General features: G+C 42.3%; 1 protein-coding gene across 11 annotated transcripts in view; it reads right to left on the bottom strand.

Annotated features, from left to right (window-relative positions):
- Positions 1 to 16,022, bottom strand: part of LOC105495216 (CUB and Sushi multiple domains 2) — a 656,530-nt gene that overhangs the window by 172,691 nt on the left and 467,817 nt on the right. For all 11 annotated transcript variants that reach the window (XM_071096465.1, XM_071096467.1, XM_071096468.1 and 8 more), the window contains 3 exons: positions 10,528 to 10,684; positions 8,764 to 8,955; positions 2,938 to 3,064 (listed from right to left, as the gene is read on the bottom strand). In XM_071096465.1, coding sequence (XP_070952566.1) covers positions 2,938 to 3,064; positions 8,764 to 8,955; positions 10,528 to 10,684 — 476 coding nt within the window. The remainder of the gene's footprint in view (positions 1 to 2,937; positions 3,065 to 8,763; positions 8,956 to 10,527; positions 10,685 to 16,022) is intronic.

The raw sequence follows: 16,022 nt of genomic DNA, 5'->3' as shown, positions 1-16,022 counted from the left end.
CACTGCCCGGCTTCCGGCCTCCTCGTCTGTCCCCAGCCACACTCTGGAGACAGCCTCCTCACTGTGCTTACAGGCCCAGCCTGTCCCACTCCGCCCATTCTCCACAAAACTGCCAGGAGCTGTCCAAATGCAGCATCACAGCCCCAAGGCCCTCTGTGCTCCCTACAGCCTCGGCCACCAGCTTCATCTCTCATGAAAGCTGCCACCCACCAAATCGCAGGTGATCATCCAGCTGCGGGAACCATTTCCAGCTCCTTGATGCTGACCACACTGCTTCACTCTCTGCCTAGAAGCTCATTACCCTCCCACCCACCTTCCTCGTTGGCTACCTGGCAACCTCCTCTCCCTCCTTCAGGACTCAGCTCTAGGGTCACCTTTTCCAGAATGACTCCTCCCATCTCCTCCTGTCCTGCTTTTCCGTTCCCCTTCCTCCTTGTGCCACCACCTTGTTCTGGACCGACATGTGTGTCTGCTCTTTGTGAACCATGGCCACATCTCATTCATTTATATAATGCCAGCACCTGGCACAGGCACAGCCAGGTAGCAAACAAACAGATATTTGTGAATATGAGGGAATGAATGCATCAATGAATGATGCTCCGAGTGAAGAAAGTGAGAAAACCTCTTGATTTGCACACGTATATACTAAAGTGAAGTAGTCATTATGTTCTTGATCCACTCATTGTTCAATCACTAGTCACTGAAGAACTATCACAGATCCACTAGGCATAAAACTACCTTTATACTTGGGTCTTGCTTCATTCATTCTTTCATTCATCAAACACTTGACACCTGTTGAGCCAGGGGCACTGGGCTAAGGGCTGGGAGACCTGCAAAGATGAATCAGGCAGGGACCACAGCTCCAGGAGGGGAGGTAACGCATGAGCATAAATAAAGGAGAAAAGTGGTCAGTGTCATCAGGAAAATAGAGGCAACAGGCAACGGAAGTTCAGAAGAGGCAGAAAGGACTCCTAGGAGCCCGGTAAGAGAGGGGGTGAGGGATGACCTCCTGGGCGAGCTGACATTTGCACTTGACTTTTGAGGGATGGAGAATTTTAGATGTAAGCCTTTGGAGGGAGGAGGGCATTCCAGAGGAAGGGCAGAGTAGAAACAAAGGCCCTGACCTAGGCCCTGAGCTAGGCCACGTACAGGGGTCACCAATAATTTTGCCTTGTCAGAATGTCATTGAACAGAAGTGGTGGAAAATGAGGTTGGGAAGGGAGGTTGAAGTTGCTGTAGCCTCAAAGGCCAGAACAAAATGGTTAGCTTTTATTCTGTAAGTGTGGGGTGGCCACGGAAGGTTTCTAATCAGAGGGTGAACTGATCTGGTATGCTTCCAGAAGGTTATCCCAGCAGTGCTGTGCAGGATGAATGTGTATATTTAACTTGTCCCCCTAATAATGCAAAGTCCCTATGTACGCTGCTGACCTTATTTTGCTCAGAGTTTAGCTAAAAAATCTGTACATAGTAAACACTTAATACATTTCTTTAACATTAATTGAACTGTGTACATCAGTGAATATCTACATTTCTTGCAGCAACACACCCATTCAGCCAGTTCTCCTTAATTGGAAACTCTTACATGCAGGACTCTTCTCCTAGCTACACTTCTGTTCCTTTTCTTGGCTCCTCACTGTTCCAAATCCTTAGCACTTACTTCCTGGATCATTGTAACAGACTCCTGATGGTGCCTCCCCATGAACTCTCTACACTGCAAATAACCCTGGTGGACCGACCCTGCTCAAGAAACTTCCATGGCTCCCTGTTAGTTATTGGCATTTAAGATGCTCCATAACCAGGCCATACGTTAACCCTATCTATCTCCCATTCTTTATCCATGTGTTTCCCCTACTGCAGCCAGACTGTTTCCTCTCCAATTCCCGTATTCTATCCTCCTTTCATACCTCTGCTCATACTGCTACCCCAACCTGCTCTTTTCCTCCTAACTCACCTGAGCCACGGCTCAAGGCCCCGTTTTGCCAGCAGTGCAATAGTGTGAAGATTCAGAAAGACCTGGGTTCAGATCTCAGAGTTTTGATTCCCTGTGCAAACTTAGTGCTATGCATCCTTTTGGAATCTGAGTTTTCTCATCTACAAAATGGGAAGTACAATAATGTCTATTTGTTATTAGGGCTTATTATTATCATTATCAATAGGGCTATTGTGGGGAGTTAATAGTGCAGGCTCTGTGCTCTGTAAACGGTGATGGTTCTTTCTCCTCTGACTCCTTGAAATTCCAGTAAGGAATTCCCGGAAGGAAGTTACATTTTGATGGCATACCTATTTTGAAGGAAGTTATCTTTTGAAGAAGTACATACCGCTGCTGGTCTTTTGCTATTTACTTCCTCCACAACTCAAAAATACAAGCATTTCTGTCCTCATTTTAAAGATGAGGAAACAGCCTGAAAAAGGGAAGCAATCTGCCAGGGGCCATACAGCTAAAGCTGAGTTAGCGCTTGCTAACTGTCAGAAATAACCACAGCAGCTGTTATTAAACATTCACTATGTTCCAAGTACTACACTGAGCATATTACATGCAATATCTCATTCAAGTGCTTTATCTTGAGATCCATACTCTACAGAAGAGGACAATGAGATGCAGAGAGGATAAGGAACTTTTCCAAAGTCCTGCAAATAGTACATGGAAGGGTTGGATTCAAATGGGGGTCTGCATGCCTTCAATCCATGCCCTTGGCTACGCTGCTGTAACTGTGCTATCTGGGCCAATGAGGTGTATGGACTTGGCATGAAGCCCTGAGAGGCTGAGACTGACCTTTCCAGATTTTTTGAGGCATCTAGCATAGCAACCACCATTGATCACAAGGTTCTCCAGGTGAGGCAGGTGGGTCAGGCACTAGCTGGATGGCCTGGTGATGATGCCGATGATGCCTCCCCTGAACAACTCACGATGGTTACTTTGCCAGCCCTGACACTTACCCAATGGTGCAGCCGGCCTCTGCTTCGATGGTCCAGATGCAGTTGAGGTTGTGTTCATAGGGAGCTGGATACCCAGGTGACAGCACCTGCCCCGACACCTCTCCTTTTACTGTCCCTCCACACTCGGCTGAAAGAAATCCCAAAAGAGTGAGCTTCACAGGGTGGCCTGAGCTGCCAGCAGTCACTCAGCGGCTCCTTTTGCCTGTTTGCTCCTGAGTCCCTCTCATTCATTCCAAGTGACTGAGCACAGCATATTAAAAAGTCCCTGGATGAGACTTATATCCAGAACCTATAAAGAACCCCTACAAATCAACAACAAAAAGATGAATAACCCAATTTTAAAAAGGCAAAGGATTTGAACAAACATTTCTCCAAAGAAGATATATAAATAGCCAATACATACATGAAAACATGTTTAACATTGTTAGTAATTAGGGAAATACAAATCAAACCCACAATAAGATATCACTTCACATCCACTGGGATGTCTATGGTCAGAAAGACTATACAAGTGTAGGTGGGGATGTGGAGAAACTGGAACTCTCATAGTTACTGATGGAAATGTAAAATGGTACAGCTGCTTTCAAAAACAAGTTGGTGGTTCCTCAAAATGTTAAACATAGTCACCATATGACCTAGCAATTCTGCTCTTAGGCATATACCCAAGATAAATGAAAACATGTTCACATAAAAACTTGAACATGAATGTTCATAACAACGTTATTCATAGTTATCAAAAAGTGTAAACAACCCAAATGTCTATCAACTGATGAATGAATAAACAAAATGTGGCATAACCATGCAATGGAATAGTATTCAACCACAAAAAGGAATCAAGGCAGCCGGACACGGTGGCTCACACTTGTAATCCCAGCATTCTGGGAGGCCGAGGTAGGTGGATTACCTGCAGTTGGGAGTTTCAGACCAGCCTGACCAACATGGAGAAACCCCATCTCTACTAAAAACACAAAAAATTAGCCAGGATGGTGGCACGTGCCTGTAATCCCAGTTACTCAGGAGGCTTAGGTAGGAGAATCGCTTGAACCCGGGAGGCAGAGGTTGTGGTGAGCCGAGATCGCACCATTGCACTCCAGCCTGGGCAACAAATGCGAAACTCCGTCTCAAAATAACAACAACAACAACAACAACAACAACAACAACAACAACAACAAGGAATCCAGGCTTGATACCTGCTACAATATAGATGAACTCTGAAAACATTAGTTAAGTGAAGGAAGTCAGACACATTGTGCGATTCCACTTATATGAAATACCTAGAATAGGCAAATCTTGGAGACAGAAGGTACATTAGTGGTTGCCAGGGCCTGGGGGAGGGGACAACTGGGAGTGGCTGTTAATAGGCATGGGTTTTCTTTTGTGGGGGACAAAATGTTCAAAAATTAGATTGTGGTGATGGCTGTACAACCCTGTGCATATACTACTCACATGGTTAGGCTTTGTGTCCCTACCCAAATTTCGCCTTGAATTGTAATCCCCAGGAGTTGAGGGAGGAACCTGGTGGGAGGTGACTGGATCATGGGGGCAGTTTCCCCCATACTGTTCTCATGATAGTGAGTGAGCTCTCACGAGATATGATGGTTTTATAAGTGTTTGACAAGTTCCTCCTGCTCTCACTTTTCTCTCTCCTGCCGCCTTGTAAAAAAGGTGCCTGCTTCCCCTTCCACCATGATTGTATGTTTCCTGAGGCTTCCCCAGCCCTGAGGAACTGTGAGTCAGTTAAACCTCTTTCCTTTACAAATTACCTCGTCTCAGGTAGTATCTTTATAGCGGTGTGAGAACAGACTAATATAATTACAAACAACTGAATTGTACACTGGTAAACAAAAACAGTCCCTGAATGGAGGGCTGATTGCCTATTCTGTGACCAACCTCCTCAAAGCCTCCTAGGGAGGAACATGCAAGTACTTCAACCTGCTTCTTGATAGCAACAGGACCTCTGCTAGCTGCCAGGACAGCAGAGATCAGCAGGATACTGCCCTCCTCTGGAAGAGTTTACCATCTAGTAGAGAAGACAGCCACACTGTGTGCTATGTGTCCTAATAGCAAGTGGTAGCAGAAGTGACCAATCTCCCTGAGCAAAGGACAGCAAGAGCCAGGGAGGGTGCTGGTCTCAAATGAACCTTGAAGGAGAAGCAAGAGTTGACCAGGTCGGGTGGGTAGCAAGGGTAGGATGGGAAGGAGGGCACTGCAGAGAGACAGAGAAGAGTAACTGCAAAGTTCCTGGAAGCGAGGAAGAGCATGGCAGGCTGGAGGCCAGGGTATGAGATAGGGCGAGGTGGGAGACGGGACTGGAAAGGTGAGGAAGCATCACAGGTTGAAGGACCTTGGATACCAGGCTGTCATATATTTACTGTTCCAGGAAAGAACTGCAGTGTTTATATGCGTGAGTTAATTGACTGCGTGACACATCAGTGAACTTTGCATGTTAGAAGAAGTCACTGTGGTGGCAGCATGAGGGGGTACAGCAGGGGTGAAACTGGGGGCAGGGAGGCAAGTGAAGAGGTCTACATTCCCCATCGGAGCAATCACTGAAGTCAGAAGCTGGGGGTTCTTCCTGGCCTTCTCCTCCTTTCTCCCCGACATCTAATCTCACTCTGAGACCCAGTTGTTAAACCTGTGTGATTATTATTCATGTTTGACTCTACTCCCCCTACATTGCTGGAATCTTGACTCAGGCCCTCACCATCTCTAGGCTGGCACTGCTGCCCACACTCTAGGCAGTGCTATCAACAGATCTTTATCAAATGCAAACAAGTGACTGCTTGCATTCACTCCCCAAATGAAGTCTAAGCTTTTCAGTAGAGCCCACTGAGCCCACCAGAGTGGCTCCCTTTGGCCTCTCTGAACTCTTTGGTCCAGCCTGATGAAGTCCACAAGCTCTATTTGGATGGAGGACCTGAATAAACATCCTTGCTATGACACCTTTTGTGGCATACCTCCCCTCCCCAGGTAGAACTGACACTGCCCTCCTTTGTGTCTCCATTACAATGTGAATAGATTTCTATTGTAGCATGTGTAACATGTTATTAAAATCATGTCTATTTCCTCCACAAGACTATGAGCTCCTTGGCAGCAGGGAGCTTGTCTTATATCTGCATATCAAGTACCTACTATACTGTTTGGCACATTATAGATGCTTAATGTTTATTGAATGAATGGATGGTTGGACAATCAAATGAATGGAAGTAGATTATTGCTTTCCATGCAAATTACTATAAGCGTCTGAATCAAGGGAGAATGAGTATAAATGAAGAGGAGGATATTCATCGCAGAGCTATTTAGGAAAAGGAATAGTTGATTAGGCAAGATGCTAGAAATAGAAGAAGGGATCAGGGTCACAGATGGAAGACTGACCCCTACCTGTTGCTAAGGACTCATCCAACAATTCATGGACCCCTTGGTTTCACACAGGACCACTAACGAAGGGTTGCAGAAGAGGCCCTCTATCAGGCCCTCTGCTCAAGCTTCACTGTGAGCCCTCTCTCCAAGGTGCTGTTGGGGTGGGAGGTGTGAACCTGATTGAAAGATGCCAGGCTGAATGGGGCCATGGCAGGGAGTAGGGTGCTGGTGAGAGGATGGACTACAATTGTGAGGAGGGGGCTTGACTGGTCCACAAATAGAGGAAGTAGCTAGAAAGGTGGGAGGGCATTATCCATGTCCTTGGTTCAAGCTTTCTTCCATATTCCAGACAGAGAAGGACCTCCTGCTTCCTGGGAAGTGAGGGTTTGGAGGCAGCAGCACTGGGAGCATGTCATCATGGACAACTAGATACCCTACCTGGGGTCTGGCAGGTGGGCAGGAGGGGGCTGAGTGGGCCAGCATGTAGCAGATTCAACAACACTGAGAACATATAACTCTACTCTTTCTGGTCTTCTCCCTTCTTCCCAACCTAGAGCCTTGGCAGCTTTGTTTGGGCTGCAGAGTCCAGTCACTGAAGGATAAAACATTTGGATGTTTTAAGCTACCGCAGTCATTTGTGGTAGACCATGATGAAGTCGACCACAACATGACATATACAAAAATATGCACATAATCTCAAATACACAGCCTCACTTCTCTAGCAGGCTAGAGGCAGTCTCAATGGGGAAGACCTCCAAGGTTCTAGTGTAATTCTAAGTTTAAATGCTCTTATACTGCTTGAGTGAATCCAATAAGTCCAGTCCAACTGGCATATTTGATATTCAAAGTAATCTTACAGTGAATCCTTTCCGCAAAGCAAATAATTATCTTGTAATGCGAGTCATCATCCCTCCTTTTCATTTTGCGTGCTCTGGCTTGCTTGTCTGTGGCATTATACTGTTGTGTGTTTATGCAAGCATCACCCTTCCTGGCCTGAGATCTACTCTTCTCTGTATTCCTAGTGCCTAGCATAGGGCCTGGCACATGAATGAGGGGAAATATAAAAAGAGAGATAGAGGGTGAAAGGGAAGATATGCTTGAAGACCAGGTCAAAGGCAAAGGGAGAAGAAGACCCTGGAGGCTCCATAAAGGCTGCTGTTTTGGTCTGTCCACTTGCAGAGGGTCCACTTAGACCCTCCGTTGTATAAGAGTGTTAAAGATCCTATGAAAATGTAGTCATCTAGGGGAAAAGAAGCATCTGTGCCCATTAACACTTCCCACCATGCCGGTTCACACTTTCACCCGTGCACGTGCTCAGTCTAGAATGTCCATCTCGCCTCCTCTCCCTCCTATTGGTGAATTCTAACCCATTCTTCCAAGTCTCAATTGAAATATCACCTCCCAGGCAAAACATTCTCATATCCTCCCAACATCTTGCACTTAACTCTTTCTACAGTGCTTCTCTTATATTATACTTACCTGTTTATGTGTCTGTTCTTCATGTAAGAGTATGGGCCCCCACAAGGGCAGTGAACAGGTTTTATTCTTCATTTATTTCTCTGCCTCCACAAATACCCAGACATACATGTGCACCAATTCTCACATGTGGGGCTTGGTAGGCATGTACATATTTTTCCAGTGGAGGTTTTGTTCTTATAAGATTAGCCAGTGCTGGCACAGACACATTGAGGTTGTGGCACATGAGAAAGGGGGTGGAGAGAGAGAAAGGTCTGATTTTGGAAAGGTAGGAGGCAGGACAAAGCAGTATGGGGGAATTCACATTAGCAGGGAGATGGGTGGTAAGAGATGAAAAGGCCAAACAGAATGACCATTTTTGCCTATTTTGCACTTCTGCCCCAGATGACTGTCTCTTGTCCTGTGACACGTGTAAAGATTCTAGAGAACCTCTGATGACATTCGGGAAGAACCACAGGTTTAAAGATGCAAGTTCATTATTGCATTCTTTATCAGTGAGAGCAATGGTTGTTCTTTATCTTACTCTTTCTTTTGACATTCCTCCAGAAAAGGGAGAATGAGTCCCATTTTACCTACAGGGAAACTGAGACCCAGAGTGGGTGGGAGACTCATCTGAGTCTTGGTGTTACAATAAGCCCTGGAACTCAGGCAAAAGCTCCATCTCTCCCTTTCTAATGGACTCTCCCACCTCGTCACTATCACCCGCGTTACAATTTTGAGGGCATGACTTGGCTGTGGTCCCACTTGCTAAATGTACGACAAAGGCAAGCTACCCGCCTGAATGCACTGCTGCATGGGTGTAATGAGGTGTGAGAGTGAGGAAGTGGAGAAGGGGTGCAGGCGAGCCATGATGTCTGTTAACAAGAGGATTCAGTCCAAGTAGATGGCCCCCAGGCCCTGGAGCATGGGGTCTAACTAGAATGAGACCAGGGCTAGACCTTGGTATTATGGGAGACCCAAGGGTTCCCTGCAGAGGAAGAGCCCTCCTACCAACACAGGTGGGCAGAGGCCGGTCCCAGGTCCGGCGCTCTCCACTCAGACACAGCAGCTCCTCACTACCCCGCAGGCTGTATCCAGGGTCACAGCTGAAGGACACGGAGCTCCCTGCAAAATGACCTTCATCATGAACCTTGTAGCCAAACTGCGGGGTTCCTGGGTCCTCACATTTGATGAGTTCGAAACCTGGTGAGGAGAGAAGAGGTAGAGTGAGTAAGACCTATTGTGGCAGAAACCACGCTTCCTCTCTTCCCTCGAAGCCCGTGTCCTCAAGGAAGCTGTCTCAGCCACAGCCCGTGGGTTCTGATGGATTCACCAGTCAGGATTTCCTCATTTCTATGCTCAGTTGAGGGTGTATTAAGGAACATCCATTTCTCTGTTGCTAAATGTAAATGATTTCTGCTTTTAATAGTTTTCAGGCCTAAGGTCTGCATTTTCTATTTCTTTTGTTTGACCCCATAGCATTTTTGCTAGCAGGAGCGTTCTTTTCATTTTGCTCATTGAGACATTCTGATAACATGGGGTAATATGGAGAAGTCACCTTAAATGTATGTTTAAAAGCTTAGTTATGACCTGCTTAAACATATGCTGTTGAAACGGGCTGGAAAAGGAAACAGATTTATGCAGAGCTCCCACTCTATGGCGCTATACATGTGTTCTCTCTCATTTGTTATTCACAGGAGTCTTACAGGTGGGTATAATTATCTGCATTTTACAACTGAGAGCATTGATTTGGGAAGGTTAAACAAACTGTTCCAAACTTACACAATTTTCACATGATAGAAATGGAATTCAAACGTATCTCTAATCCTCTTCCACTGAACCTCCTGCTGTAACAGGCAAGGATCCTCTGCCAGGCAGCCTCGAGCCCAGGCGAGGGGAAGCCTGACTCTACTCTGTGGATTATTTTCCCCAATAGCTTTCTTTATTGAGATACAATTCACATACCATACATTCTCCCATCTAATGTGTACAATCCAATGTCTTTTAGTAGATTCACAGAGTTGTACAGCTATTGTCATAATCAGCTCTACAACATTTTTATCACCTCAAAAAGAAGTTCCATAGACATTTTCCCCTAACTCCCTCAGCCTTAGGCAACTGCCCTTTACTTTCTGGCTCTATGGATTTGCCTGTTCTGGACAGTTCCTACAAAGAGACTCAAACAATATGTGGCCTTTGAGACTGGATTCTTTCACTTAGTGCAATCTTTTCAAGGGCCATCCACATTGATGCACCCATCAGTACTTCACTCATTTATTTTTTTTTAAAGACAGAGTCTTGTTCTGTCACCCAGGCTAGAGTGCAGTGGTGTAATCTCAGCTCACTGCAACCTCTGCCTTCTGGGTTCAAGTGATTCTCCTGCCTCAGCCTCCCTAGTAGCTGGGATTACAGGTGCCCGCCACCACGCCCAGCTAATTTTTGTAGTTTTAGTACAGAGGGGGTTTCACCATCTTGGCCAGGCTGGTCTCGAACTCCTGACCTCGTGATCCACCTGCCTTGGCCTCCCAGTGCTGGGATTACAGGCATAAGCCACTGTGCCCTGCCACTTCACTCCTTCTTATGGCCAAATGCTATTCCATTGTATGAACATATCACATTTTGTTTACCCATGCATCCACTGATGGATACATATTGGATTTTAAAACAGTCTTAAGAGCACATTCTTTGTATCTTGTGGGCAAGCAGAAGCTCAAGTAAATGAATAAAATGGGAAAGCCTGACTTCCTTGACCACACGGATGCAAGAAAGACTTACTGGAAAACTGCAGTTCAAAGCCCTTGCTGGTGTTCTCAGCATCAGTGATGAAATCAAGCCACAGACTGCTGGATGTGCTGTTCAAAGTCACCCCCATCATCTCAGAACGGCTGAATACTCCCAGCAAACGGGCGGAGTTGTTGTTGCCGTCATAAACCTGGACACAGGAGAGACCCCCAACCCAATGTCGTCAGCATGGCCTTATGTTGAACAACACCTTCTTACCCCACAACCCACACTCCTGGAGTTTAGCACTGGTAACAACTATCAGAGGCACATCGAGTTGTCAGATGCAAGGAAGATGGCAGAGGGAAGCTATCAACTGAGCAAGTTATCTCGTTTTCCCTTGATGTCAGTTCTATGCTCAGCCCATCTTTACTGTGAATCTGGTCTTTGGGAACTGGTTGCTATTCCAACCTTTCCAGTGGAGATCTGCTCTTGTTCCCTCAACCCCCATATAGCACCAGCTTATTCTTTAGCAGCCTGGGGAGGCCAGGTTTGGGTTGCCTGCTTCTCAAACCATCTGTTTCCTCAGATAGACAGGCTGAAAGCATTCATCTCTACATTGCTAAACCCGCAATCCTGTCCTTCCAATACATGAGACAGCCATCCTCTCACATGATCCCACCCCACTGTGGCAGTAGCCTGTCTTGACCACTCTGCTGGATGTCATCCCTGGGAATCAGATGGGATGGAGTTAAAATGACCAGCGTGTCATGGTGACTTTTTCTTCCCCAAGCTCAGCCTCTGCCCCTTCCCTGCTAAAATGAGGGCTCCAGCTAGGGCCTGCTGGGCTTGCCCAGGGTGGAATCGTACAGGCATCTGGCTTCCCTTGCTCCCATCTGTCCCCTGAACTTCTTAGTACCAGCAAAGACAACAATCATCAGAATAATGAACTGGCTCCCCAGGTTTCGAGGTTGCTGCTCCTTTCCAGATAATTGTACAAATAACAACAGAAGTTGTGATTGAGTGAAAGACCCCCTGGTGCTTTTGTAAATATCAAAGATGGGATCTATGAGTGGGTGATGAATATTTGTGCATGGCACACAATGTGATGCCAGCTGCCAGCAAATTGGAACAATATTTCCAGTGTACTATTTATGAAGCAAAGCTTTCTAAAAGAAGCCATCCTTCAAGCTAACAGTGTTGTATATTATAGAGATTTGTTTAGGCTCCTGGGAGCCTGAAGTCTGTTACCAGATCCTTGTGTAATTGCTGTATATCACTGATAGACTGAGTGAATTCCAGGGTTCCAACAGACATCAAGATAATACAAGTTCAAAGAGTTTAGCCTAAATTGTTACAAAAATATTTTTAACTACCAAAACATATGGAAATCAATGGACCAAGGCATTTATCATCAATGGAATAAGAATCATCAATTGCAATAAGAAATAATAATCATCAATTGCAGTAAGGAAGACAATCAGACAACATGTGTTTCTTTAATAAAAGATATACCATGACCCATGGAGTTACCTTGCCAAAAAAATCAGACCTGATCAGATCAAGCCACTGGATCTAATTTCCAACTTATGGGCAATAAATACCGAGGACAGAGGAACATACAAAATGATACGTTGTTAGGGCATTCAGCAAAATCCAGAGTGGAAAGTTCCACTGAACAAATGATCTGATTTCCTCAACAAATAAGTTACAAGGGGGAAAAGAAAAAAGATGGAAGGAGAAACCTGTAGATTAAAAAACATATGAGACAATGACTCTAATGTGTGGACCTTATTGAATCCTGATTCAAATAAACTATAAATTTAAAAAATGTTATGACATCTATGAGATAATTGGAAATTTAAACACTCACTGGATATATGATGTTATTCAGAAACGATGGCTAATTAATAAAAAGTATGATGGGAACAGGATATTTTCCTTAATTTCCAAGCATAATTCATCCTAATTCATCAAGAACAAAAATGTTACTTGTATCATTACAATAAAATATTAATTGCCGAAAAACTTATAAAACAGAAATGTGCAAATAACTTTCAGGACTTACAACATGTTGGTAAGTATCTTTCTAGGCTTTATTCTATGCATTTATTTCCTTGTATAAATTTATGTTTTTATAATTTTTTATAACAATAAGATCAAATTATAGATACTATAGGGCAACCTGCTCTTTCACTTAATATAATGTATATATTTTTAAAGTCATTAAATATTTTTTCCATAACAGCATTTAAATGGCAGCAGGAATTTCTATAATAAAAATTAACCCAATCTGCAATATAATTATTTACACATCAGTGTCCAAAATATGTGCTCTGGTACTTAAGGTTCACTCAGTAAATGTACGATAAATAAACCAGTATTTTCCTCTAGAATTCATGTCCTTAAATCTACCTGAAATTTATTTTGGGATATGATATACAATTCTACCTTAACTCCCTGATAGATTAGTCATTTAACCAAACTCTGTAAATATTCCACACACTACCAATTTTAAATCCATCTTTATCACATATATAATTAACATATAATTATATACATTTGGTTTTGTTTGTCAGCTTTCTATTCTATTGCATTTGCCTATTTGTCTACTCCTATGAATGATCCACAGTTTCAGTTACTGTAGCTTTACAATATATTTAAATAATTAGTAGGAAAAGTCCTCATTTGTGTTCTTTTAACTTAAAAAAAATTCTCCCAGATGTACTCTTCTAAACTCAAGAAGAATTTTCCTGAATTATAAAAAGTAAAACAAAAACCTCCAAAACAAAACTTGTGTAAGTCTGACTGAGCTACATTAAACGTATGGATGGACTTGAGAAAAATGTATCTATGTGATATTGAGTCTTCCAATCCATATACATGGTGTCTAGCTCCATTTAATCAGGTTGTCTTTTATGTCTCTCACTAACATTCTGTTCTTATTCCTGGGTATTTTTATATTTTTGACTGCTATTGGGAATTGGGCCTTTGTATACATTTATTTCCTAACAGGATATTGCTTGATGGTCCAATTCATCATTATGCGCAGGTGATGGAAATGCCTCCCTGAGAAATCCAAGAGAATCTATGCACATCCATTACATCCAATAAAGCAGGTCAGCAAGATGGCTGGTTTCAAAATGAATATGCTAAGCAGAAAGCTTTCTATACACAATTACAAACAATGTAAGTATAATTTCAGAATATTCCTTCATGTCCGCTTGCACACGTGTGCTTGAGTTTCTCTGGAGCACACATCTAGCATGGAAAAACTGGTTGCAGGGATGGCACATCTTCAATTTGGTTAGAGATTACTAGATTGCTCTTTGAAAAGGAATACCAATTTGCTCTTTCACCAGCAACGTCTGACAGCTTTCATTGCTTTATATCCTTGCTGATACTTGGTATTTTAGGGTATTATGATGTTTTCCAATTTGATGAGTGTAAAATGGTATCTCATTTTAATATGTAAATCCTTGATCGTCATTGAAGTTGAGCATCTTTTTATATGTTTATCAACAGTTCTTACTTCCTCTGTGAAGTGGCTGCCTGTTCATACCCTCTGTGCATCCATGAGCATGAAATCTCCCGGCATTTATTTTAGTTACATCAATATCAAAATAAAATTTTATCTTCTCTCATTTAAGATTATGCACATTTTGGAGGGCTTATTTCTAGGTGTCTTATAGTTTTTGTTTCTATTATAAATGAGACTTTCCCTCCTGATTGCAAGTTTTATTTGGTTATAGAAACACCAGAAGCTTTGTTAATTTTCTTATTGATTTTGAGTTTATTAGTTGGTTGTTTTGTATTTTTGAAACAAAAGTCACAATTTTCTATATTCCCTTCTAATTTTTATAGTTCCTTTTTTTTTTCTTTTTCTGGTATAAATGTAATGGTTTGTCTCTTCAGCACAATGCTGCGTTCTATTGGTGATAGTAGAACTACTGATCTTGTTCTTGACTTTACTGAAAATTTTTAGGAAGTTTTGCCATTAAGTATAATGTTTGCTGTAGGCATTTGGTAGAAATATTTTTATTAAATTAGGAAAGTTCTACGTGTAGTTTTATGAGATATTTTTAAAAATCATGAGTGGGTGTTGAATTTAATCACATGATGTTTTGGGGTGTATTAGCAGGATAATGTCTTTTTCTTTGCTAATCTGTTTATAGGATATTAGGTTGAGCCATGAAATTGCCAATATTTTAACAGTTTTGACCTACAAAAATAGCAATTTCATATGGTTTGTCTAACAAATAACATTATGAGCTTTTCTAATTTTGACACATCTTCACATTCCTGGAATCAAACCTACTTGGTCATCTTTGTTGTTTTTTTTTTTTTTTTTTTTTTTTGAGATGGAATCTTGCTCTGTCATCCAGGCTGGGGTGCAGTGGCTGCAATCTCGGCTCACTGCAAGCTCTGTCTCCCGGGGTCACGCCATTCTCCTGCCTCAGCTTCCCAAGTTGCTGAGACTATAGGCGCCCACCACCACACCCTGCTAATTTTTTTTTTTTTTTTTGTATTCTCAGTAGAGACGGGGTTTCACTGTATTAGCCAGGATGGTCTCATCTTTGTTTTAATACACAGTCAAATTCAATCTGATTTATACTCAGAATTTTTAGATCTATGATCAAAAGTGAGATGCCCTAATAGTTTCTGATTTCTGTTCTTTTTAAAATTTTTATTTTAAATTATAAACTGATAAATTATAGCTGCATATATTCATGGGGTAGGAAGTAATGTTATGATTTATGAATACAATGTGGAATTAGTAAATCAAACTAACATAACCATCACCTCAATCACCTCAAATACTTATCTTTTTTTGTTGCAAGAACATTTGAAATTTACTTTTAGTGATTTTGAAATGTATGGTACATTATTATTTGCTATATTCACTGTAACGTGCAATACATCTCAAAGGAAAAAAAACACCCTTAATTCTTCTGTCTAATTGATGCTTTCTATACTTTGACCATTATCTCCCCATTCCGTCAATCCCCTGGTAACCATCATTTTACTCTTTGATACCAAAGTTTCTACTTGCCTCATTAACAAAAATGAGTTGGGAGATGGATCTTTATTTTTCTCTCTTCTGAACAGTTTATTGCAGGGATTAATTGCTTCTTGAAGTTTTGGTAAAGCTTACCTGTAAAATAGTTAAGGCCTGGGGCTTTTGAGAGAGGATATGGGGGAATTATAATTTTTTAATGATTATTGGTTTTTTCAATTTTTTTCATATTAGTACTTTTTATCTATAAAAATTTCCATTTCATCTGAGCTTTCAGATTTCTTGGCTTACAGTTGTTTCTAAACATTTTCCTTCTTTTTTTTGAAAAAGGGTCTCACTCTGTCACCCAGACTGGAGAGCAGTGGCGTGATCCCTAAACATTTTCTTATTTCCATTATCTCTCCTATATCTTTGATTATGTCCCTTTTCAATTCCTAATATTACATATTTGTGGCTTCTTTATTCCTCGATCAGTTCTGCCAGTTTTATCTACTTTATTATTTTTCAAAAAACCAGTTGGTTTTGTTGACAA

Source organism: Macaca nemestrina, chromosome 1, assembly GCF_043159975.1.
Source record: "Macaca nemestrina isolate mMacNem1 chromosome 1, mMacNem.hap1, whole genome shotgun sequence".
In the NCBI taxonomy this organism is placed as follows: Eukaryota; Metazoa; Chordata; class Mammalia; order Primates; family Cercopithecidae; genus Macaca; species Macaca nemestrina.
Note: the sequence above shows the minus strand (reverse complement) of the source record. Positions and strands in the feature narration are given on the sequence as shown.